Source organism: Dendrobates tinctorius, unplaced genomic scaffold (assembly GCF_039654945.1).
Source record: "Dendrobates tinctorius isolate UK_male_01 unplaced genomic scaffold, ASM3965494v1 ptg000089l, whole genome shotgun sequence".
NCBI lineage: Eukaryota > Metazoa > Chordata > Amphibia > Anura > Dendrobatidae > Dendrobates > Dendrobates tinctorius.
This window is the reverse complement of record NW_027361757.1, coordinates 20,471,718-20,498,114: the sequence shown is the minus strand read 5'-3', so window position 1 is coordinate 20,498,114 and position 26,397 is coordinate 20,471,718. Positions and strand designations below refer to the sequence as shown.

The 26,397-nt window shown below is 47.4% G+C and overlaps 1 protein-coding gene across 5 annotated transcripts in view; it reads right to left on the bottom strand.

Annotated features, from left to right (window-relative positions):
* KIF20B (kinesin family member 20B) overlaps positions 1 to 26,397 on the bottom strand; it is a 257,621-nt gene that overhangs the window by 101,004 nt on the left and 130,220 nt on the right. For all 5 annotated transcript variants that reach the window (XM_073585893.1, XM_073585891.1, XM_073585894.1 and 2 more), the window contains exon 19: positions 12,749 to 12,863. In XM_073585893.1, coding sequence (XP_073441994.1) covers positions 12,749 to 12,863 — 115 coding nt within the window. The remainder of the gene's footprint in view (positions 1 to 12,748; positions 12,864 to 26,397) is intronic.

Here is a 26,397-nt window from a genome sequence, read left to right as displayed (position 1 = left end):
CTGCTTTTCAGCGGATTTGATGCGGATTCTAGTGCGTTTTGACTGTGCGGATGTGCTGTAAACTTTCGAGAGAGAGAGAGAATATGTGCCAGAATGGAAACAGGGGATTCACAAAAGCAATTGACATGCTGCGGAAAATAAAATGCTGCGATTCCGCGCGGAATTTTCCGCAGCATGTGCACAGCGTTTTTGCATTTCCCATTCATTAACATTGTGTGGACAACGGACTGCGGATATGAGGCAATTCCACGTGTCCAAAAACGCTGCGGAAAGGCATCAAAATCCGTAATGTGCGCACATACCCATGCAGATTCCTATAATGGAAAGGGTGCAAAAATGTTGCGGAATCCACACAAAGAATTGACATGCTGCGGGGAAAAAACTGCTGCGTTTGTGCGCGGATTTTCCGCAGCATGTGCACAGCAAATTTTTTCCCCATAGAATAACATTGTACTGTAAATCACTTGAGGAACTGCAGCGAATCCGCACCGGCAAATCCGCAACATGTGCACATACCCGTACACGTTTCCCTTGAATCACTCCAGTGTTGCTTTAGCAGTATGCTTTGGGTCATTGTCTTGCTAGAAGGTGAGCCTCTATCCCAGTCTCATATCACTGACAGACTGAAACAGGTTTTGCTCAAGAATATCCCTGTACTTCACACCATCCATTTTCCTCTTCGACACGGACCATTTTCTTTGTGCCTGCTGCTGAAAAATATCCCCACAGCATGATGCTGCCACCACCATATTTCACTGTGGAGATGGTCTTCTTGGGGTGATGAGCTATGTTGGTTTGGCACTAGATATAGCATTTACCTTGGTGGTCAAAAAGTTCAATTTTGATCTCATCTGACCACAGCACCTTCCTCCACACATTTGGAGAATCTCACACGTCTTTAGGCAAACTCAAAACAAGCCTTACAATTATTGTGTTAAAGTAAAGGCTTTTTCTGCAACCGCTATGGAGTGTATGGCTTCTTGTGATCGTATGGACAGATACTCCAGTCTCTGCTTGGGAAGTCTGTAGCGCCTTCAGGGTTACCTTTGGTCTCTGTGATGGCTCTCTGATTAATGTCCTCCTTGCCCAGGCTGAGAGCTTCAGTGGGCAGCTCTCTATGGACAGGTTTGATGTGGTACCATGTTCTTTCCACTTGATGACTATGATGGTGCTTCAGGGGATATCAGAGAGAGGGCTTTTTTTTTTATTGTAAATAACCTAACCCTGACTTGGACCAATCTGTCCCTGACTTGTTTGAAGATCATCTTGGTCTTCATGGGGTGGTTTGGTTAGTGGTTTTTCTTGCTTAATGGTGTTGCAGCCTCTGTGGCCTTTCAGAAAAGGTAAAGGGTATCTACTGACAGACAATGGGAGACTTAGATTGCACACAGGTGGACTTCCTCTCACTAAGCATTTGACTTATGAAGGGAATTGCTTACACCAGAAAGGTTTGAGGGCTTCATCGCAAAAGGGGTGAATACATATGCATGTTCCAGTTTTTAGTTATTTGATCCCAAAAATTTACGCCTATATTTTTCTCATCTCACTTACACAACTTAGAGCATTTAGTGCCGATGCATTATACACAAATATTGCAGAACTATTTAAAAACAGATTGTAATTAGAGTTGATCGAATTTTTCAAAATTTAGTTCCGATTATGATCGGCGGCAAATATTGTATCTGCAATAGTCACCAAACACAGCTGAAGACTCAGTCAATGGAGTAGAAATGACGGCATATGTTCGGAACTGATCAAACAAATTCGACACAAATAGTTTACCAATATGGCACGAATATGTCAAATTCAGATTTGGCGATCAATTCCGAACATATTCGCTCAACTCCAGTAGTAATGTAACAAAAACAGGTAAAAAGCAAAGGGGGTACATACTTTTGCAAGCCACTGTAGTAACACTGGAAAAACTTAGGTATGATCCTTAAAAGAGAAGCGGTCACCAGGAAAACCACCATTAACCTAAAGATATGAGGTCAATCTGCAGGTTAATATCATTACTTACCTGCCCGGCGCTCACACGCAGCTGAACAGTAAAATTAATTTTATTCTTTCCGAAAGCATCCTGGGTTTCAGTTACGGGGCAGTGCCGGTTCATTCACCGGCAGATGTAAACTACATCCCTGGTCCTGCCCGACACTGGCTCTGCATGATGGCCGGCTGTCAGGGCCGGGAGTGTAGTTACAGCTGCTGGTGACTGTAGTGGCACTGTCACCGTGGCTGAAACCAGGACGCTGTCAGGGAGAATGAAGTTAATTTTCTCACTGCAGCGATCAGCTATGTGCGGGCACTGGCCAGGTTAGTAATGCTATTAACTCCATATCTGCAGGTCATTAGCGCTTTTTTTTCTGGTCATAGGTTCCCTTTAATATATGTATTATTAATAGGATCATTTTGCAGTGTGCATAGTGAAGTTTTCGTTATCTTTTTGATTTTATCTACTTGGAAGCAAGCTTTAGCAGACAGCTTGCTGCTTGTTGCAAGTGTGCACTCTACAAGGTGCCTGCGATATTTCTCTATACAAAGAATGGGTGAGTAAGCTTAACCCTCAGAGCGTGTATTTCGGTTTTGTGTTTTCGCTCCCCTCATTCCCAGAGCCACAAATTTTTATTTTTACATCAATATGGCCGTGTGAGGGCTTATTTTTTGCAGGACGAGTTGTACTTTTGAATTACACCATTTGTTTCACCATGTCGTGTTACTAGAAAACGGGAAAAAAATTCCAAATGCGGTGAAATTGCAAAAAAAAAAAAAAAAGTGCACTCCCATACTTATTGTTTTGCTTTTTTTGCTAGGTTCACTAAATGCTAAAACTGACCTGCCATTATGATTTACCAGGTCATTACGAGTTCATAGACACTAAACAGGTCTAGGTTTTTTTTTTTTGTTTTTTTTTTATCTAAGTGGTGAAAAAAATCCAAACTTTGCTAAATAGAAAAAAAAAAGCGCCATTTTCCGATACCCGTAGCGTCTCCATTTTTCGTGATCTCAAGTCGGGTGTGGGCATATTTTTTGCATGCCGAGCTGACGTTTTCATTAATACCATTTTGGTGCAGATACGAACTTTTGATCGACCGTTGTTGCGGCGACCAAAAAAAGTAATTCTGGCGTTTTGAGGTTTTTTTTCTCACTACGCCGTTTAGCGATCAGGTTAATCCTTTTTTTATTGATAGATCGGGTGATTCTGAAGGCGAAGATACCAAATATGTGTATGTTTGATTTTATTTTTATTGCTTTATTTTGAATAGGGCGAAAGGGGGGTGATTTGAACTTTTATATAATTTTTAACATTTTTTTTTTTTTACTTTTGCCATGCTTCAAGAGTCTCCATAGGAGGCTAGAAGCTGCCATAGCCCGATCGGCTCAACTACATAGAGGCGATCGCCTCTATGTAGCAGAATTACTGACTTGCTATGAGCGCCGACCACTGGGTGGCACTCACAGCAATCCCCGGCACTGACAACCATAGAAGTCTCCAGGAGGTGTGTCACCGGGTGTGCGTATTTCAGGCCCGATGGCAGGAAGCGCCATTTAAATGCCGCTGTCAGCATTTGACAGCGGTATTTAACTAGTTAATAGCCGCAGGTGGATCACGATTCCAGCCGCAGCCATTGTGGGCACATGTCAGCAGTTCAAAACAGCCGACATATCCCGGAAAAATTGTGGACTCAGCGCCGGAGCCCACATCAAAGGCAGGGATACAGATATCGGCATAATGCGTCAGATGTCGGTAAGGGGTTAGAAGCCGCCGGGGAGCGAGCAGCATGGGGGCCTAGTCAAACAGGTGGTGGGTCCATGGTCGCTTGTCCCCACCCGCTCTCTTGGAGTGACCAGTCATTCCTTGCCTGAGTGAATCATTCAAGTGGAGCAGGTGGGGAGAAACTGCAGGGGACTCGCTTGTCCAAACCGTGGCAGGTTAATGTAAATAAACTCTATTCTAATACATAGGAGTGGATCTGCAGTACCCCAATGCAGGCCCTGTCCAGTTGACAGTTGTGCAGCTCTGTGACTGATATCAGACCGCTACCAGCATTGAGAATAACAGATAACTGGGAGGTGCCAGGTATGGCACCCCCACCGATCAGATGTTTATCCATCCTAAGGCTAGGTCATCATTATAGAAGTAGTGAATAACTCTTTAAAAGTTATCCCGCAAAAGACATTTATCACTTGTGCAAAATATAGATCAAGTTTCTTATTCAAACCCAGCCAGTGTGAGAAAACAGATGACAGAAAAGGCTAGATAAGGCCATGTTCAGTATTTGCTCAGCATTGTACCTCTGTATTTGTAAACCAAAACCAGGAGTGGGTGATAAATCCAGAAGTGGTGACAAGTTTCCATCATATTATGCCTCTGATTGTAAGCCAAAACCAGGTGAGGAACAAATACTGAGGTAAAATACTGACCACATAATGGGAACCTGTCAGCAGGATTTTGCCAACTCATCTACAAACCGTGTTAGGTTGGCGCAGTTATACTGATTACAATGATACCTTGGTTGATGAAATCCGTCTTGTGTTTGTTGTTTAATCTTTATTTTCAGTTCTGAGTTAATGATATGCTCGTGCTCCGGGGCGGCTTGTGGGGAGGTGTTCATGAGGTGCTCTGATTAGGTATACATGTGCATGGCTTCTGACAGGTCACTGATCCCTCACTGACCTGCTCCCCCCGCACTAGTTTACATAAGATTATATATATTGAAAAAATATATATTTGCTTTAGTGCACAAGAGGACCTCCAGGCAGTTAGTAACATAGCCATCACCAAATACATTTCTCTTAACACCCTTAATAGTGCACACCACAAGTGACAAAGCGGGGGAGGAATATAAGGGTGCTGTAATGGGCGCTGTAAAATCCTGTTAACGGTAAGTAACTTAGATTTTTTTTCCCTTCTCCCATGACAGCACCACCTGAGAGATTTATAAAGATTAAAGCACCCTAGGGAGGGATCACCACTTGCAATACCTTCCTGAAGGAAAGGTCAACAGAGGGAGACAGTTTGAGACAATAGTGTCTATAGAAGGGGAAGACATGTGGCCGCCTTACATATTTCGTCGATGGACACCTCCGCTCTCAGCCCAGGAGGTCGCCACAGACCTGGTGGAATAGGCTTTCAGATTTCCAGGAACTGGTCCTGCTGCTAGAGGTGTACACTAGGCTATTGGTGTCCATTATCCATCTGGCTATAGTCCCCCTTGTAACACTACACTCCTCCTGCTTCCCTGGAATGACACGAATAAGGTTTCATCCTTTCTACATTGCCTAGTTCTGTCTAGGTACTGTATCAAGCTCCTCCTGACGTCTAACGTGTGAAGCCCGGTTTATTAGAGAAGGAGGGAAGAACTACCTCCTGACTCCTATGAAACTTGGAGGCCACCTTGGGGAGAAACTCTGGATCTGGCCTAAACACCACCCTATCCTCTAACTCCTGCATGAAAGGATGATTAATGGATGGGGCCTGCAAAATCACTAACGCCAAGTGCCGATGTTAGGACTACTAGAATTACAGTTTTTAATGCCTGTATCTTATCTGGCACCTCATGTATGGGCTCAAAGGGTGATCTTGGTAAGGCTTCCAGGACCAAGTTCAAATCCCACGGAGGCATTATTCGGGTTGGCACCGGCCTGGGTGCTGGTGGACAGGCCCATCTCCATACCCCTCTGAAGGAATACTAGGATCTCTCCAATTGGGACCGTAACCCCCAACAGACTTCCTTGAGAAAGCCAAGAATTTTGCCCATATCCTACCATAAATCCTAGTTGTGATGGGCCTTCTACTCTGCACCAGAGTAGCTACCAAGGCCAGAGAAAACCCCCTCTGTATTAGCAGCGCCCTCTCAAAATCCAGGCCATCATAGGAAGACCTGACTTCTGAGGATGTGACACTGGGCCCTGCGTGAAGAGACCTGGAACATCTGGGTGAACCCAGAGATCTGCCAAGGACATTCTTCTCATCCAAGAGAACCATGGTCTCTTGGGCCACAAAGGAGCAATGAGGATGACATGCGCCGCCTTCTCTTGAATCTTCATCAGAACTGTTGGGATCAACATTAACGGGGGAAATGAATAGCCCAGTCGATAAGCCTAAGGGACCTGCAGTGCATCTACTGCATATGGTCTCTCGCTTGGGTTCAGGGAACAGAAGCTCCTTGTTTTCCTGTTCTGTTTGCAAATAGATCTGTCTTTGAATGCCCCCAAAGATTCACAATCTGCTGAAAGATAGATGGATCCAGCTCCCAATTCCCGTTTCAAGGTTGTCCAGCTGAGGAAGTCTGCTTCCTCGTTCTCTTTCCCCTCTATGTGTAGGGCCGATATATGTAGCTGATGTTCCTACATCACCTGGAGAATCTCCTGAACTAGCCATATTATGGGCTGGGATCTTGTTAACCCCTGGTGATTGATATAGGCTACGTAAGTTTGATTGTCCAACAATATTCGAACATGGCTCCCTCCTAAACGGTGAAGGAACTTTGACTGCGTTTTTTAAATCGCTAGTAGTTCCCTATAGTTTGAGGAATTGTCTGCTTCTGATTCTGACCATATCCCCTGCATTATATGGTCCCAGATGCGCCCTCTAATCCTCCCACGCTTGCGTCTGTCACTATCACATCTGATATCGGGAGGGACCATGGGATGCCACGCGATAGATTCCCTGGATCCAGCCACCAGGCAATGGAGTCTACTGCTTTCTGGGAAAGCATAATCTTCTCCTTCTAGAACATCCTGCTGAAAAGCCCTGGAATGACATTTGACCCACTGTACTGATGGAATGCATAATGTCATTGATCCTAGAAGAGCCATGGCTTTCCTCAGGGACATGATTAGGTTGGGCAAAACTGCTGACACTAGGTCTACAATTTTGTCCCTCTTTAACTTTGGTAGGAGACAGATCTGTTTCTCAAAGTCCAAAATAAGCCCCAAGAAGGACTTAAATATCAAAGTCGAGGCTGCAGCTCCTGAAGGTTATCATCCAAACAAGATTGGACACAGCGGATGTAATCTAGTTGAATACTGCATTAGTGTTCTGTCATGCCGATCAATAAAAAAAAAAAAAAATAATAATATCGTCCAGTAATACCAGTACGTCCTTTTCTCGTAAGTGTGCCATCACCTCCAGAACAATCTTGGTGAAGATTCTCCGGGCTATGGACAAACTGAAAGGCAGCGCTCTGTACTGGAAATGTACGAGCTGTCCTTTTACATATACCGCTACCCTTAGGAATTGCTGGTGATCCTGATGGATGGGGACATAGTATGAGTCTTTTAGATCTAAGACGCTCATATAACATCCTGGAAATAAGATTTTGATTGCTGTTTTATTGACTCCATCTTGAATGGTCTGTAGACCAGAAATATGTTGAGGCCTTTCAGACTGATAGTCCTGTATGGTAGGTCTGGTTTCTTTATAATAAAACAGGGAGAAAATAATCCCCTCCCCTGCTGCTGAATGGGCACCTCCACTAGCATCCTCTTTTGAAGAAAGAGCAACACCTCCGCTACCAGGGCCTGTTGTTCCTTCCATGCGGGATGAGTTCCTGAAGCTGTACCTGGGAATAAATGAGAGTCCTGATTTCAGTTCTGATTTTATTATATTGAGCTCCCAGGAATTGCCCGAGATCTTCTCCCAGGCAGTTGGAAGTGGGACAACCTTTCTCCCACCTGGAACAGCCCATCATTTGGAAGACATTCGGCTCCTTGACGAGGAACCCCCAAACATGAAACCCTTGCTTTTTGGCTTCTTATTTCTCCAGGTCACCCTGTTCCATGGGTGGTCTACCCTGCTATATTTTCTTCTCCAAAAGGAACTTTTAAACTGAGGAGGTGATATCGTAGGAAAACCGCTCTTCTTGTCTGCTGCCTTATCAGGAATATCGCCCAAAGCCTGATAAAGATATTTGCCCTCACACAAAATAGAGCATAGCCTAGTCTTTTACTGAGCATCCTCCAGCCAGCTTTTGAGCCATACAGCTCTACGGGCAGCGTTAGAGAGGTTTGCTCATCTTGCTGCTATTTTTGGCGTTGGCCAAAAATGAAGCTGCTCCCTGCGACAGTGGATGATCCGCCAGAATCTCTTCCCTTGGGGTATTGTCTCTCAGATGGTCACTTAGCTGCTGTAGCCACACCATCAATGATCTTGCTGTGCAGGTTGCAGCTATTGCCGATTTTAATGAACCTGCCGAAGACTCCCAGGCCTGCTTTAAGAAGGTTTCGGTCTTAATGTCTAAAGGATCTCTTAGCGTCTCCAGGTCTTCAAAGGGCAACATGGATTTTTTAGCTGATTTAGCCACTGCAAAGTCAATCTTTGGGGGTTTTCTCCCAAATGCCTGCCTCTTCTTCATCAAAGGGATATCTTCTTTTCGAAGAAGATGGTAGCGGCCCTTTCCTCTCTGACTTCTTCCATTCCTTGTTGAAGGAGCATCTTGATGTTCTCATTAACCGGAAAGGAACGTCTCTTCCTCTCACCCAAGCCCCCAAAAATGATGTCCTGAACAGTCATGGTTGATTTGGGATCCAAAATACCCATAGTGGACCTTATAGCTCCAACTAGTTTGTCAGTACCCTCCGCATGGAAGGAGGGCCTACTCCCTGTATCCTCATTGGAGGAGAAAGAGGATGACACCGCCAGGTCCGAACTCTCCCCGCCAAGCTCCACTGATCCCACAGACTCTGAATACAGTGGTTCTGGCTTCCCCTTCCCTCTTTGACCCATCAAGTCTTTTAAGGACTCCTGGACCTCCGATCTAATGATGGACTTATAGCAAACCTGGGTGTCTCCTCTGAGACTGTTTGCTGTATACACTCAGGGCAGAGCCTCTTATAAGACCTAGGTAGATCTCCATTGCACAGGGCGCATACCCTATTTTGCTTGGAACTGCTCTTCAGGGGACTTCCCTATCAAGGAAACAGAGATAAGGGGCTGTTTATAGTATAGTGTACATTCACGTACATTACTCACCATCCAGCTGATCAATCTACGGTACCGGAGACGGAGGCTGAGCTGGTTACGAAGAACATCTACCCCTGGCAGTGGGTTCCTTACCTGCCTTACTCTTCAGGCTGCTCTTGCTGCATGTACGCCTACCTTTGCGCCCTTTATAACGCTGCTGATGGTGCTGGAAGGGCTCCTGTGTTGGTTGCAGTAAAGAAGATGGTGGTAGTGGTGGCGGCTGCTGCTGCATCGTCGGGCGACGCTGCTGTGCTCATCTATGCTTGGATGCTGCAGGAAATGCCGCCATCTTCCTGGGCAGTTCCCTATAAATATTGGGTGTCACCGCCTCATACATTTTTAAATCCAGCGCACTGTGTGCAGGGGATCCCCTAGCCCTGCGCACACGCAGTCCCAGATGACCTCTGACGTCCCCGGCGCACTACGTCAGCGTCCCCCCGTGTGTTCAGACCCGGGCGGCCTCGCTTTCTGGCATGCTCGGCTTCAGGCCACGCTGGCTCCGCCAGCGTCCCCGGCCATGCGCAGACCCAGAAGCACGTCCCGGCGCACATCGCTGGGACACTCCAGCAATCCTCAGCGTGCGCAGACCACTACCCGTGCAGGAAGGAAACATATACCCAAGAGGTCTCCGCCTGCACGGCGTTGCACCAACCTCCTGGCCTGTGTCACCTCACTTGCGAACGGCATTCTGTCTCAAAGTGGCGCTGGCCGCGCACGTGTACTAGCAGCTATTGGCGTTCCGATAGATGCTGCTGCGCAGGCGCCACCATCTTGCTAAATGAAAAAAATTGCCTCCTCCAAGAATGCGGCACCTGCACAGTAGTATCTATCGGATCATCTATAGATGCTACTGCGCAGGCGTGACCGGTATCATTTTGAGACAGAATATTTTATTTTTTTTAATTAATTTAATTATAGCATCAAATAAAAGAATTACATGCACATTATACATGCGATCATGCTGCAGCGCAGGCACCGCAACCTGTTTATGGTGATTTTTTATTTTTTCAATATACAGTTAGGTCCATATATATTTGGACAGAGACAACATTTTTCTAATTTTGGTTCTAGACATTACCACAATGAATTTTAAACAAAACAATTCAGATGCAGTTGAAGTTCAGACTTTCAGCTTTCATTTGAGGGTATCCACATTAAAATTGGATGAAGGGTTTAGGAGTTTCAGCTCCATAACACGTGCCACCCCGTTTTTAAAGGGACCAAAAGTAATTGGACAATTGACTTCAAGGCTATTTCATGGACAGCTGTGGGCAATCCCTTTGTTATGTCATTCTCAATTAAGCAGATAAAAGGCCTGGAGTTGATTTGAGGTGTGGTGCTTGCATTTGGAAGGTTTTGCTGTGAAGGAAACATTCGGTCAAAGGAGGTCTCCATGCAGGTGAAACAAGCCATCCTTAAGCTGCAAAAACAGAAAAAACCCATCCGAGAAATTGCTACAACATTAGGGGTGGCAAAATCTACAGTCTGGTACAACCTGAGCAAGAAAGCAAGCACTGGTGAACTCATCAATGCAAAAAGACCTGGGCGCCCACGGAAGACAACAGTGGTGGATGATCGCAGAATAGTCTCCATGGTGAAGAGAAACCTCTTCACAATAGTCAACCAAGTGAACAACACTCTCCAGGAGGTAGGCGTATCAATATCCAAATCTACCATAAAGAGAAGACTGCATGAAAGTAAATACAGAGGGTTCACTGCACGGTGCAAGCCACTCATAAGCATCAAGAATCAAAAGGCTAGACTGGACTCTGCTAAGAAACATCTAAAAAAGCCAGCACAGTTCTGGAAGAACATTCTTTGGACAGATGAAACCAAGATCAACCTCTATCAGAATGATGGAAAGAGAAAAGTATGGAGAAGGCATGGTACAGCTCATGATCCAAAGCATACCACATCATCTGTAAAATACGGCGGAGGCAGTGTGATGGCTTGGGCATATATGGCTGCCAGTGGCACTGGGTCACTAGTGTTTATTGATGATGTGACACAGGACAGAAGCAGCCGAATGAATTCTGAGGTATTCAGAGCCATACTGTGTGCTCAGATCCAGCCAAACTGATTGGTCATCGTTTCATACTACAGATGGACAATGACCCAAAACATAAAGCCAAAGCAACCCAGGAGTTTATTAAAGCAAAGAAGTGGGATATTCTTGAATGGCCAAGTCAGGCACCTGATCTCAACCCAATTGAGCATGCAATTCACTTGTTAAAGACTAAACTTCAGACAGAAAGGCCCACAAACAAGCAGCAACTGAAAACCACCGCAGTGAAGGCCTGGCAGAGCATCAGAAAGGAGGAAACACAGCGTCTGGTGATGTCCATGAGTTCAAGACTTCAGGCAGTCATTGCCAACAAAGGGTTTTCAACCAAGTACTAGAAATGAACATTTTATTTACAATTACTTAATCTGTCCAATTACTTTTGGTCCCTTTAAAAACAGGGTGGCACATGTTAAGGAGATGAAACTCCTAAACCCTTCATCCAATTTTAATGTGGATACCCTCAAATGAAAGCTGAAAGTCTGAACTTCAACTGCATCTGAATTGGTTTAAAATTCATTGTGGTAATATCTAGAACCAAAATTGGAAAAAAGTTGTCTCTGTCCAAATATATATGGACCTAACTGAATATAATATTCATAGGGGCAGGTTACGGAGGGATCAGTGACCTATTAGCAGTCCATTATGAATAGCTAGGCAGAGGACCACATGAAGACCCCCCACAGGCCGCCCCGGGGCACGAGCATTTCATTAACTAGAAACTAAGAAGATTAAACCACAAGACTGATAACGGCGCTGACCTGACACTGTGTGTAGGTTACTGTGCACAATCCTACTGACAGATTCCCTTTAAGGCCTCTTTCACACTTAAGCTTTTTGCATCACTCAGAATCCGCCAAAAGGACGGATGGCGGATCCGTTTTAGTACTGATGAGAACGGATGGCACCTGTACGTTTTTTTGACGGATCCGACAAATGAAGAATTTTAAAGGAATCGCAGCCTGGAGAGAGAGGAGAGAGAATTTTCTTTTTGTTTGTCTGGCACCCAGAAAGAATTTTGGGTTAAATGAGTGTCTGGAGGATCCGCCAGAGAAAAAAACGTTGCAAGCTCCATTTTGAAATCTTTGAGGATGGTGACGGACAGCAACTTTTGGCGGATCCGCAAAAAAAAAACGGATGCAACGGACGGCAATCCGTCACAATCTGCCAATAATGTAAGTCAATGGGGGAAAAAACGGATCCTCAAAAGAAAATTGCGGATCCGTTTTTTTCAAAACCTGGCGGATTGTGACTGATTGTAAAAAACTGAAGTGTGAAAGAGGCCTAATGTGTGCACGTGGCCTTATAGTCATTAGCAGGAGTTTCAGAAATTAATTTTCCAGACTTTAATATGATAGGTTACGAAGCAAGTTATCCTAGTTTTGGTTCATGCAGATGTATGATTGCAAATTTACAGTAAGTTGCAGACAAGGTGCTATTCCCAGGATAGAAGGAACATGCGGTTGGTTTGTGAATATGGAAAAATTCGAAGCAGCAGCAAGTACAAAAAGTAACCGTTTTATTACACATGAACATACAAAAGTATAAATGAAAAGTCCGGCAGATTTATAAAGCGCTTTTAGATCATCGCCATTTTACATCATTGGAAAACCCAGACTTTCTTCTTTTCAGGCGATAACGTTTGCGGCTTGCAGCATTTTGCCTTTGCACTGACACATAGGAAAATGGATTTCTGGAACTTTCCTGATTTAAACAGATACCTTTCTTTGATGGAGGCTGGTCCTCAGGTGAATGGTGGTCGACAGGTGGCCGTTTCCTACTTGTGTCGCTGCTGATTTGAGCCATTTCTCCTCGAAGGGAAGTAAGCGTTCTCTCCTATGAACACCAGAAAACAATTGAAATGGTGAACAACAGAACCAAATGTTACAGCGGTCACAATGGTTCACGACCATTAAAACGATACTAGAACATTCCAAATACACAACCCGCATGCACAATCATTCCTGCCTCCATTCATTATTTTCCTGTAGTAGCTGTATGAGGGTCAAGCAGGTGGGTTATTTTTAACATTTTGGTGTAAACATGACATTTTCAATTGAAAAAAGGAGATTTTTGTGTACTCACCGTAAAATCTCTTTCTCTTAGCCTTTAATTGGGGGACACAGAACCTTGGGTGTTATGCTGCTGTCCACTAGGAGGCGACACTATGCATAATCTGAAAAAGATTAACTTTGGCTCCTCCTCTGCAGTATACACCCCTGGACGGCGTCAGCCTTCTCCAGTTTTGTGCCAAAGCATAAGGAGGAACGTAACCAAATAACATAACCATGCCTGTAAGAAGGCTACTATGTACGAGCTCAAGAACAATATGAGAACTCAACAGGAAACAACGGCCCGTAAGGGCAACAGGGAGGGAGCTGTGTCCCCCAATTAAAGGCTAAGAGAAAGAGATTTTACGGTGAGTACACAAAAATCTCCTTTACTCTGTCGCCTAATTGGGGGACACAGAACCTTGGGACGTCCCAAAGCAGTCCTTGGGTGGGAAGCAGTGGACGAATATTGTGCTGACAGTCCCCTAGACTTGGGGTACTGCCGCCTGCAGAACCAGTCTACCCAGGCTCGCATCCGCTGAGGACTGGGTATGAACACTGTAGTGTTTCGTAAACGTGTGTAGGCTAGTCCAAGTGGCCGCCTTGCACACTTGTTGTGCCGAAGCCTGATGTCGAATGGCCCAGGAGGCCCCTACTGCCCGTGTAGAGTGTGCCGTGATACCGGCCGGAAGAGGGGAACTGTTAAGTCGGTAGGCCTCATGTATGGTGGACTTGATCCACCTGGCAAGGGTAGCCTTGGAAGCCGGCAACCCCTTGCGACTACCTTCCGTAAGAATGAAGAGGGAATCGGATTTCCGGAAAGGTGCAGTCCTGGACACGTAAATCCGCAATGCCCTGACTAGGTCAAGCGTATGCAGAGCCTTCTCCACTCTATGGACCGGAACCGGGCAAAGGGAAGGCAGTGAAATCTCTTCGTTAAGGTGAAAGTTGGACACAACCTTCGGAAGGAAGGATGGTACCGTACGGAGAACCACCTTGTCCTGGTGAAAGGCTAGGAAAGGTCGTCTGCAGGAAAGTGCTGACAATTCCGACACTCTGCGTAACGAGGTGATAGCCACTAGAAAAACCACTTTCTGAGACAGAATGGAGAGTGGAACTTCTCTAAGAGGTTCGAAGGGTGGAGCTTGCAATGCTGTCAGGACCAGATTGAGGTCCCACGTATCCATCGGACGTTTGTAGGGAGGAACCAATCGGGAAACTCCCTGGATGAAAGTCCTTACTTGCGGTTTAATAGCAATGCGCTTTTGAAAAAGGACTGAAAGCGCCGACACCTGACTCTTAAGCGAACTTAAGGATAGCTTGGCATCTAGGCCCGATTGAAGAAAACCTAGTACCTTCGGGAGGTAATAAGGGAGTGGGACTTGTCCATGAGATTCGCACCAAGAAAAGAAGGCTCTCCAGGTACGATAATAGAGCTTGGCGGAGGCAGGCTTCCTTGCCCTGATCATAGTTGCAATGACTGCCGGTGAAAAACCTGCCTGGGTTAGAATCCAGGTTTCAAGGGCCATGCCGTCAAATTGAGGGCCCCTGAATTCTGGTGGAAGAACGGACCTTGAGACAGAAGGTCGTGGCGGTCGGGTAGACGCCAGGGGGCGTCTGCCGTAAGTTGGACGATGTCGGCGTACCAAGTACGTCTGGGCCAGTCTGGCGCGATGAGGATGGTCGGAACTCCCTCTTGCTTGACCTTCCTCACGACCCTGGCTATTAGGGGGAGGGGTGGAAAAATGTACAGGAGTCGGAACTGGGACCAGTCCTGGACCAGGGCATCCGCTCCGAGCGACCGCGGGTCGTGTGTCCTGGCCATGAAATTGGGAACCTTGGCATTGAGATGGGATGCCATTAGGTCCACATCCGGGGTTCCCCATCGTTGACAGATCTGGTAAAAAAATCTCGGGATGGAGAGACCACTCCCCCGAGTCCATTCCTTGCCTGCTGAGGTAGTCGGCTTCCCAGTTTTCTACACCCGGAATGTGTACCGCAGAAAGTACCGACCTTGTGTCTTCCGCCCAGCGGAGGATATGAGCCACTTCTCTCATCGCCTGGGCGCTGCGGGTCCCGCCTTGGTGATTCACGTATGCCACAGCCGTGGCATTGTCCGACTGTATCCGTATGTGCGAGGCTGCAAGCAAGTGATGAAAGGCTCTCAGTGCCAAGAGAATGGCCCTGATTTCCAGAACATTGATGGGCAATGTCACTTCCCTCGGTGACCACTTGCCCTGTGCCCTGTGATGTAGGTGTACCGCCCCCCAGCCTGTCAGGCTTGCATCGGTAGTCAGGATCTTCCATTGTCCTGAGAGGAATGGCTTCCCTCGTGTAAGCGAGGTTGGTTTGAGCCACCAATGCAGGGACCTCCTGGCTGATGACGTTAACCTGAACTCCCTGTCGAGGGAGAAGGGGTTCCTGTCCCAAGATCTGAGTATGGCTAGTTGAAGGACCCTGAGGTGAAACTGGGCAAATGGCACTGCCTCTATTGCTTCTGCCATCCGGCCGAGGACTCTCATGGCAAACCGGAGAGATCGAGGAGGACTGCGAAGGAGTGTGCGAACTCCCAGACGGATGGCCAATGTCTTGTCCTTGGGAAGGAGCACCAGGCCGCTGGCGGTGTCGAATACCATTCCCAGGAATGTTAGAGTCCGAGTTGGGATGGTCGACGATTTCTGTAGGTTGACTAGCCATCCCAGGCGACTCAGAGTGTCTAAAGTGATTGAGACACTGACCTCGCAGTCTTTGAAAGTGGGAGACTTGACGAGGAGGTCGTCCAGGTACGGGACGACTAGAATGCCTCTTGAGTGCAGGACATCCATGGTGGCCGCCATGACTTTGGTGAACGTTCTTGGAGCCGTGGCGAGTCCGAACGGAAGGGCGACAAACTGGTAGTGGTTTTGGTTGACCGCGAACCTGAGAAACCTTTGGTGGGCGGGAGCAATTGGTATGTGGAGATACGCATCCTGTATGTCTATGGAGGCGAGGAATTCTCCCTGCTCCGTGGATGCAATGATGGACCGGAGGGACTCCATGCGGAAATGACGGACTCGTACGTAATTGTTGAGCTGTTTTAGGTCCAGTATGGGTCGGACGCCGCCTCCTTTCTTGGGGACTTCAAACAAATTTGAGTAGAATCCTCGGAATCTCTCGTTCGCAGGAACCGGCACCACAACTCCTGATTGAAGGAGAGAGGAAACCGCTTGGTGGAAGACACGAGCCTTTTCTGGTGGTGTTGGAGGAACAGAAAGGAAGAACCGGTTCGGTGGAACGGAAGTGAACTCTATCTTGTATCCGGAAGACACTATTTCCCTGACCCACCTGTCTTCTGTAATAGGCAGCCAGACTTGCTGAAAGAGTAAAAGACGGCCGCCTACTGGTGGGGTGTCTTCCGGAGGTCTCGAGTCATGATGAAGTGAAATTCTGAGGTTTTCCTCCTTTGGGTTTCGCTTGGCCTGCTTTCGACTGCCAAGCCCTGTCCGGTCGCTGCTGCGTCCGTGGGTTGTCTCTGCGTGGAGAACGGTTGCGGTTTTGCACTGGGCGCGAAACGGACCAGCCCGAGGAATTCCGAAAGGATCGGAATCGCGTCTGGTTTCTTCGTTTAAACGTGCGTTTCGGTTTCAGTTGAGGGAGAGAGGTACTCTTACCCCCGGTGGCATTGGCTATCATGGTGTCCAACTTTTCGCCGAAAAGTCTACCAGTAGAATACGGAAGTCGCGTGAGGGACTTCTTTGAGGCCGCATCCGCTTTCCATTCTCGCAGCCAGAGGATGCGTCGGATCGTGATGGCGTTTGATGCTATTCCCGCTACACCTCTGGCGGAATCCAGGGCTGCATGAATCATGTAGTCTGCTACCACTGCCATCTGGACCGCTTCGTCCGAGAGTTCAGGATTTGAAGCCTGAAGACCCTCCTGTAGTCTTTTGGCCCAAGCTAGGGTGGCCTTGGCTGCCCAAACTGAAGCAAACGCAGGGCCCAGAGAGGCGCCTGCCGCTTCGAAAATAGAACGAGCCATGCGTTCTACTTGCCGGTCTGCTGCGTCCCTGAGGGTTGAGCTATCCGGCAGAGAGAGTAAAGTCTGCGCTGCTAGCCTAGAAACCGGAGGGTCCACTTCAGGTGGATCTGCCCATTGTTTGGTGTCTTCCTGTGGGAAGGGGTACTTCGCTTCCAGATATTTGCGATTAGCGAATATTTTGTCAGGCTGCGCAAACTGTTTGGTAAGTATTTTCTCAAATTCATCGTGATTAGGGAAGACCTTAGGTGGTTTTTGAACACTTTCGAAGCAAATCCTATGTTTTGGGACTTCCGGGGGCGACTCTGGAATTTTTAGCACCCGATGAATAGAAGAAATTATGTCCTCAACTAGCGCTGTATTGCTAGGGGGAGAAGGTACCACGGACCTGACCGTTTCATTATCTGAGTCGGAGTCACAGATGCCCTCCGAATCCTGTGCCTCACTAAGGTGATCCCTGGAGGGCGACCTGGGGCGGGGGTCTTCTGTGGTGGGGGATCCCTGTGGTAAATTGCACTGTCTGTCTGTGGCAGGGGACTGCCCAGGAGATCTGGAATGACGCTGTCTCTCCCTAGAGGGGGACGACCTTGTGCTATAGTGCGACTCAGGTGATCGAGACCTGTGAGTCCGCTTACGTCTGTGAGAGTCGGAAGCAGCATGTTCCTGAGACAAGCTGTCCGTTTGCTGTGTACCGTCCATAGCCGGGGCCCGACTCTGCAGAGCTTGCAGCAATGTAGCAGTTAGGTTGTCTATGGACTGTGACATAGACTGAGACATCTGAGTTGCCCATTCCGGCGTGGCATGTGACACTGAAGCATCAGTAGGGACTCCCTGGGGTTCTGACCCAGAGTTCTGGATGCAGTCCCGGCAGTGCGGATACGTGCTGCCACTAGGGAGCGTGGCTTTGCAGGCTGTGCAGAATGCATAGAAACATTCCTGCCTGGTTCTCTTCCTTGAGCCCGGCATAGTGCACAGAGGCTAGCTATTAGGGATCGTACAGGGGTGGCTACGCAGAGGGAACCCACAGAAAGCCTTATAGGAAGTATAGATTCACAGCTGAGTAATGAGAACCCAGCTGTGAGCTTACCCCACCGGTGTGCCCCTAGGTCCAGCGCCGACAGATCCAAGTTCTGTGCCCCCCGGAGACCGCTGTGATGCTTCTCTCCTGGATCTCATCCAGAAAAAATGGCCACCGGGGCTCTGAGGAGAGGGAGGAGGGGGCGGAGAGCTGAAAAGGGCGCGCTGGGCTGTGTAAAAACGCTCCCTTTCTGCCTCAATCCGCCCCTTCTATGACACTCCAGTGTGTCATTTTGGTCATCCGGGGGGCGGGCCGGGGGGCGGGGAAAAGGCGGCGGCTTCAGCTAGGCCGAAGCCGCGGTCTAAATTTGAAGCCTGATGCCCAGGAGGGCTCCAGAGCGGCGCGGTAGTCCGGGGGGGGGGCGGATTTGTACCAGACCCCCCCAGAACGGTCGACTGGATAGCGGTGGGGGTAGCAGGGGTAGCGGTTTTTGTATGGGGGGCCCCTGAAGGGCTATGGAGCCGCTGCTGCTGCAGAGACAGGGACGCATCAAAAGTCCTGTTTCTGCTGTGCCATCCAGTCCGCACCCTCCCCCGGCCCCCACAGGATCCCTCAGCCGGCCTGGGGTCCCTGGAAGCTGCGGAATGCTGCCTGATCTCCGACCCTACCTGAGGCGTCTCAACCTAATACCCCCTGCGGGGGATTAGGGAGGGTGCGTCTGTCACCGTCAGGGGGTCTTCATCCTCGCCTCAACCTCAACCCAGACCCCTTAAGGGTGTTGGGGAAGGAGGGGGGTCTCGACCTCGAACCAGGACCCGAGGGACTGGGGAGGGAGCGACATGGGGAAAAAAACCACCTCAACCTCAACCGGGTACCCCTAATAGGGGACCGAGGAGGGAGCCATGCCGGGAGTCTCGCTGGAGACCCACTTTTCTTCATCTGTATTTCCGTGAAAAAAAGGAAAAAAAAACAGAAGAAAAAAGGTGTGCCTCCTTGCGACACTAAGCAAAAACTGGAGAAGGCTGACGCCGTCCAGGGGTGTATACTGCAGAGGAGGAGCCAAAGTTAATCTTTTTCAGATTATGCATAGTGTCGCCTCCTAGTGGACAGCAGCATAACACCCAAGGTTCTGTGTCCCCCAATTAGGCGACAGAGTAAGGAGGTTATCCAGCTCTTTCTTCCTTTAAAATCCATCATTTAATGAAGCAATACTTTAAAATGCTTCCCAGGCATCCGTAAGCAGACGTGTTTCGAGTACAGTGGTTCTTATCCATTAGCAATAAATAAGAGCCACTAAGCTCGAAACGAGTCTGCTTACGGGTCCCTGGGGAGACTGGTGACACTTATGCTGTATGAGATTATGCTGGATTTTAAAGTATTGCGTCAATAATTGATGGATTTTAAAGGAAGAGCTGGATTACCCCCTTTATCGATTTCTAATCCTGCTGCACTACAGACTCTCCATGCTCTGGTTCCTGGACATCTAAGGGGTGAGCTGACCTTTTTTCTCTTATTTCTTTATAACATTTTCAACACTTATTTTACAGTCAGTGCAATGCCACCAGGCACACTGTTAGGCATTCTTGCACGCCACTAGAGTTGTACCAAGGCTGCGGAGCTGAGGGTCAATAATAGGCCACATTCCCTGAAGTCATAATAAACAAATCAGCAAACCACAACAGCGCGAGCCCCAACCAGCCACCACAACATTTAAGAGGTCTCCTCAGTACAACGCTCAGCAGACATCCCCTCATTATGCCATTACTTTGATACCGAAAATTGAGGAGAAAAGCTACCTAAAACTAGACTTTCCTCCATTTACGCAACCATATCAAGACTATTGCCTTTAATTTCACAAAAAGGTGCAATGAGTCCCATCTCTTAACCCCTTCACGCCATCTTCAGTTATTTCCTCCCATACTTCCATAAGAGCCATAACTTTTATAGATTTCCTTCAATAGAGCCGCATGAGGGCTTGGTTTTTGAGGGACGAGTTGCACTTTCCAATGACACCATTGATTTTACCATATTACGTACTGCCAATGGGAAAAAATTTCAAGTGCTGTGAATTTGGCAAAAACATTTTTTTTTTTTCCAGATATTTTCATGAAAATAAGTTTTCGCGTTTGTCACCATTTTCCAAGACCGGCAGCATTTTCATTTTTCGAGATCTGGAGTTGGGCGATTGCAATTTTTTTGCACTCTAAACGGAAGTTTCTATTGATACCATTCTGGGGTAGATATGATGTTTTGATTACCTCATAGCAATGTTGCGGCGGCCGTAAAAAACAAAAAATAAGATTCTGGCGTTTCAATTTTTTCTTCTTAATACGCAGGTCACTGATCTGATTACTGTATATTTTGATAGATCGGACATTTCTGAATGCAGCGATACCAAATATTTTTTGGGGAATATGAGGGATGATTTCAACTTTTTATTTTTTCTTCTGCAGACCCCTGGCTGTCATAACCTATTTGCACCTTCCTATCACATGACAAGGTCACCAATGGGTGGAGCTTGTGACACACTTCTGTCTGGCACGTGTTAAATCCCGCTTTTAAAGGCATATGACAGCTGACTGAATATGACTATCTATGGTTAGTTATAACAAATTATGAATATATATATATATATATATATATATATATATATATATATATATATATATATATATATATATATATATATATACATATATACACACACACATATATACACATATGTATACACACACACACACACATATACACACACATCTATATCTCCAAATCTATATATACAGTTAGGGCCATATATATTTGGACAGAGACAACATTTTTCTAATTTTGGTTCTAGACATTACCACAATGAATTTTAAACAAAACAATTCAGATGCAGTTGAAGTTCAGACTTTCAGCTTTCATTTGAGGGTATCCACATTAAAATTGGATGAAGGGTTTAGGAGTTTCAGCTCCTTAACATGTGCCACCCTGTTTTTTAAAGGGACCAAAAGTAATTGGACAATTGACTCCAAGGCCATTTCATGGACAGGTGTGGGCAATCCCTTCATTATGTCATTCTCAATTAAGCAGATAAAAGGCCTGGAGTTGATTTGAGGTGTGGTGTTTGCATTTGGAAGGTTTTGCTGTGAAGGAAACATTCGGTCAAAGGAGCTCTCCATGCAGGTGAAACAAGCCATCCTTAAGCTGCAAAAACAGAAAAAACCCATCCGAGAAATTGCTACAACATTAGGAGTGGCAAAATCTACAGTCTGGTACATCCTGAGAAAGAAAGAAATCACTGGTGAACTCATCAATGCAAAAAGACCTGGGCGCCCACGGAAGACAACAGTGGTGGATGATCGCAGAATAATCTCCATGGTGAAGAGAAACCCCTTCACAACAGCCAACCAAGTGAACAACACTCTCCAGGAGGTAGGCGTATAAATATCCAAATCTAACATAAAGAGAAGACTGCGTGAAAGTAAATACAGAGGGTTCACTGCACGGTGCAAGCCACTCATAAGCATCAAGAATCAAAAGGCTAGACTGGACTTTGCTAAAAAAAAAAAAAAACAACCACATCTAAAAAAGCCAGCACAGTTCTGGAAGAACATTCTTTGGACAGATGAAACCAAGATCAACCTCTATCAGAATGATGGAAAGAGAAAAGTATGGAGAAGGCATGGTACAGCTCATGATCCAAAGCATACCACATCATCTGTAAAACACGGCGGAGGCAGCGTGATGGCTTGGGCATGCATGGCTGCCAGTGGCACTGGATCACTAGTGTTTGTTGATGATGTGACACAGGACAGAAGCAGCCGAATGAATTCTGAGGTATTCAGAGCCATACTGTGTGCTAAGATCCAGCCAAATGCCGCCAAACTGATTGTCCATCTGTAGTATGAAACGACGACCAATGACCCAAAACAAAGCCAAAGCAACCCAGGAGTTTATTAAAGCAAAGAAGTGGAATATTCTTGAATGGCCAAGTCAGTCACCTGATCTCAACCCAATTGAGCATGCATTTCACTTGTTAAAGACTAAACTTCAGACAGAAAGGTCCACAAACAAACAGCAACTGAAAACCACCGCAGTGAAGGCCTGGGCGAGCATCAAAAAGGAGGAAACACAGCGTCTGGTGATGTCCATGAGTTCAAGACTTCAGGCAGTCATTGCCAACAAAAGGTTTTCAGCCAAGTACTAGAAATGAACATTTCATTTACAATTACACTGCGTGCAGAATTAGGCAAGTTGTATTTGAGAGAATTCTTTTTATTATTGAACAACAACTATGCTCTCAATCAACCCAAAAGACTCAAATATCAAAGCTTAAAATTTTTGGAAGTTGGGAGTGTTTTTTTTTTTTAGATTTGGCTATCTTAGGAGGATATCTGTTTTTTCAGGTAAATATTACTGTGCAGAATTATTAGGCAACTTAATAAAAACCAAATATATACCCATCTCACTTGTTTATTTTCACCAGGTAAACCAATATACCACAAAATTTAGAAGTAAACATTTCTGACATTCAAAAACAAACAAAAAAATCAGTGACCAATATAGCCACCTATAACTCAAAAGTCTTCCATCCATAGATTCTATCAGTTGCTTGATCTGTTTACGATCAACATTGCGTGCAGCAGCCACCACAGCCTCCCAGACACTGTTCCGAGAGGTGTACCGTTTTCCCTCCTTGTAGATCTCACATTTTATGAGGGACCACAGGTTCTCTATGGGGTTCAGATCAGGTGAACAAGGGGGCCATGTCATTTTTTCTTCTTTTAGACCTTTACTGGCCAGCCACGCTGTGGAGTATTTGGATGCATGTGATGGAGCATTGTCCTGCATGAAAATCATGTTTTTCTTGAACGATACCGACTTCTTCCTGTACCACTGCTTGAAGAAGGTGTCTTCCAGAAACTGGCAGTAGGTCTGGGAGATGAACTTCACTCCATCCTCAACCCGAAAAGGTCCCACAAGTTCATCTTTGATGATACCAGCCCATACCAGTACCCCACCTCCACCTTGCTGGCGTCGGAGTGGAGCTCTCTGTCCTTTACTGATCAGCCTCGGGCCCAATCAACCTGGCCCATCAAGAGTCACTCTCATTTCATCAGTCCATAAAACCTTAGAAAAATCAGTCTTAAGATATTTCTTGGCCCAGTTGACGTTTTATCTTATGTTTCTTGTTCAAAGGTGGTCATTTTTCAGCCTTCCTTACCTTGTCCATGTCCCCGAGTATGGCACACCTTGAGCTTTCGGATATTCCAGTAAAGTTGCAGCTCTGAAATATGGCAAAACTGGTGGCAAATGGCATCTTGACGCTTGATTTTCCTCAATTCATGGGTAGTTATTTTGCGCCTTTTTTTTATCAACACGTATCTTGTGACCCTGTTGGCTATTTGCCATGAAACGCTTGATTGTTCGGTGATCACGCTTCAAAAGTTTGGCAATTTCAAGACTACTGCATCCCTCTGCAAGACATTTCAATTTTTGACTTTTCAGAGTCAGTCAAAACAGGATTTTTTGGGTTGCTTACCGTAAAATCTGTTTCTCGGAGCCTTCATTGGGGGACACAGAGACCATGGGTGTATGCTGCTGCCACTAGGAGGCTGACACTATGCACAAAAAAAGGTTAGCTCCTCCTCCGCAGTGTACACCCCACCGACCGGCAGGAAGTTCCTCAGTTAGAGAGAAAGCAGAGGAGAAGTAACAGAATAGATTGACAACAGAACAAACAACTCAACTGTAACAAATCGACAAACATAAGAACAGGAGTTGTAGAACTTGGGAGGGTGCTGTGTCCCCCAATGAAGGCTCCGAGAAACAGATTTTACGGTAAGCAACCCAAAAAATCCTGTTTTCTCGTTCGCCTTATTGGGGGACACAGAGACCATGGGACGTCCCAAAGCAGTCCCTGGGGTGGGAAACAAACTTCCATCAGGCCAGTGGACTCGCCACCGCAGCCTGCAGAATCCTTCTACCTAGGCTGGCGTCCGCCGAAGCGTAGGTGTGGACCCTGTAGAATTTCACAAAGGTGTGAACCGATGACCACGTTGCAGCATTGCAAAGCTGCAGCGTGGAAGCTCTGTGGCGCACCGCCCAGGAGGCACCCACCGCCCGGGTAGAGTGCGCTCTGATCCCTGGAGGGGCCACTCCATGCTTGACCCGGTATGCCTCCAAAATTGCCGATCTGATCCAGCGCGCAATAGTGGCCTTTGAGGCTGGGTGATGAACAGAGAGTCTGACTTCCGCAAGGAAGTCGTCCGGGCTAGATAGACTCTCAATGCCCTGACTAGGTCCAGCTTGTCCAAAGACCGCTCCCGAGGGTGAGCTGGGCTCGGGCAGAAGGATGGCAGAACTACCTTGTCCTGATGAAGGACCAAAAAAGGAGAGCGGCAAGAAAGTACCGCTAATTCCGACACACGCCGGATAGAGGTAATTGCCACCAGAAAGGCCACTTTCCAAGAAAGGAGGGAAAGGGAAACGTCCCTGAGAGGTTCAAAAGGAGGACCCTGCAGAACCTGAAGAACCAAATTAAGATCCCAAGGATCCACGGGAGCTCGGTACGGAGGAACCGTGTGAGCCACACCCTGGAGGAAGGTTTTGACCTGGGGCCGGGAGGCCAGCGTTTTCTGAAATAAAATGGACAGTGCCGAAACTTGACCCTTCAAGGAACTGAGAGCAAGCCCCGCATCCAGCCCTGCCTGAAGAAACGCCAGAATAGAAGGGAGCGAAAAAACCAAGGGCGCAATGTCATTGGCCTCACACCAGGAGAAATAGGCTTTCCAAGTACGGTAATAGATCTTCGAAGAAGGCGGCTTTCTGGCGCGGATCATGGTATGAATTACCCGATCAGAGAATCCTGCCCGTCTCAAAACCTCGGTCTCAACAGCCACGCCGTTAAATTGAGCGACCGAGAATTGGGGTGGCAAATCGGGCCTTGAGACAGTAGATCTGCCCGTCGGGAAGCTTCCAGGGGGCGTCCGCGAGAAGGTGGACAATGTCTGCGAATCAAGACCTTCTGGGCCAATTCGGGGCGATGAGGATGACTGGAATCCCCTCTGCTTTGATTTTCTTCAACAACTTGAGAAGAAGAGGCAGAGGAGGGAACAGGTAGGGGAGCACGAACTGTGACCAAGGGACGGCCAGAGCGTCGGCGCCCACTGCCAGAGGGTCCCGAGACCTGGACACGAATTGTGGGACTTTCCTGTTGAGGCGAGATGCCATGAGGTCTACATCCGGGGTTCCCCACTGACGGCAGAGCAGATGAAACACCTCCGGATGTAGGGACCATTACCCTGCCGCGAGACCCTCGCGGCTGAGGAAATCGGCGGCCCAGTTGTCCACGCCGGGAATGTGAACCGCGGAAATCGTTGGAACAAAGGTCTCTGCCCATTGAAGAATTCTGGACACTTCCGCCAGGGCTGAGACACTCCGTGTCCCCCCTTGGCGGTTGATATACGCCACCGCTGTGGCATTGTGTCTGAATCCTGACAGGCAGGCCCTTGAGGCGCCTTTCCCAGTGGACGAGAGCTAGATGGATCGCCCGTATCTCTAGGACATTGATCTGCAGAGCTGATTCCTGAGTCGACCATCGACCCTGAACAGTGTGATTGCGGAACACTGCACCCCAGCCGACGAGGCTGGCGTCCGTAGTGACAATCTGCCAGTGAACGGGAAAAGACCGCCCCAAGAGAATGAGGGGAGACGTCAACCACCAGTTGAGAGACCACCTGATCCGGCAGGAAAGGCGAACCGGACGATCCAGAGACAGAGCCGACCTGTTCCACCTGGACAAAATGGCCTGCTGGAGTGGCCTGGCGTGAAATTGGGCAAAGGGAACTGCCTCTATCGCCGCCACCATCTTCCCCAGGACCCTCATGGCTGACCTGAGGGATGGAAATCGTGTGATCTGTAATGATCGCACGCCCTGCTGCAGGGAAAGAATCTTGTCTTGTGGGAGAAATACCCTTGACCGACGAGTGTCGAACAGAAGGCCCAGAAACACAAGGCGTTGAGTAGGGACCAGACAGGACTTTTCCCGGTTGACGATCCACCCAAAACTGGACAGGGTGTCTAGAACGATCGCCACACTTAGGCGGGCCTGTTGAAAGGAGGGGGCCTTGATCAGGATATCGTCGAGGTACGGAAAAAGAACGAGACCTCTGATCCTCAACAAGGCCATCAACGCCGCCATAATTTTCGTGAAGACTCTGGGAGCGGTGGCGAGCCCGAAAGGAAGCGCGACGAACTGGTAATGTTCGTGAAGAATCGCAAACCGCAGGAACTTCTGATGTCC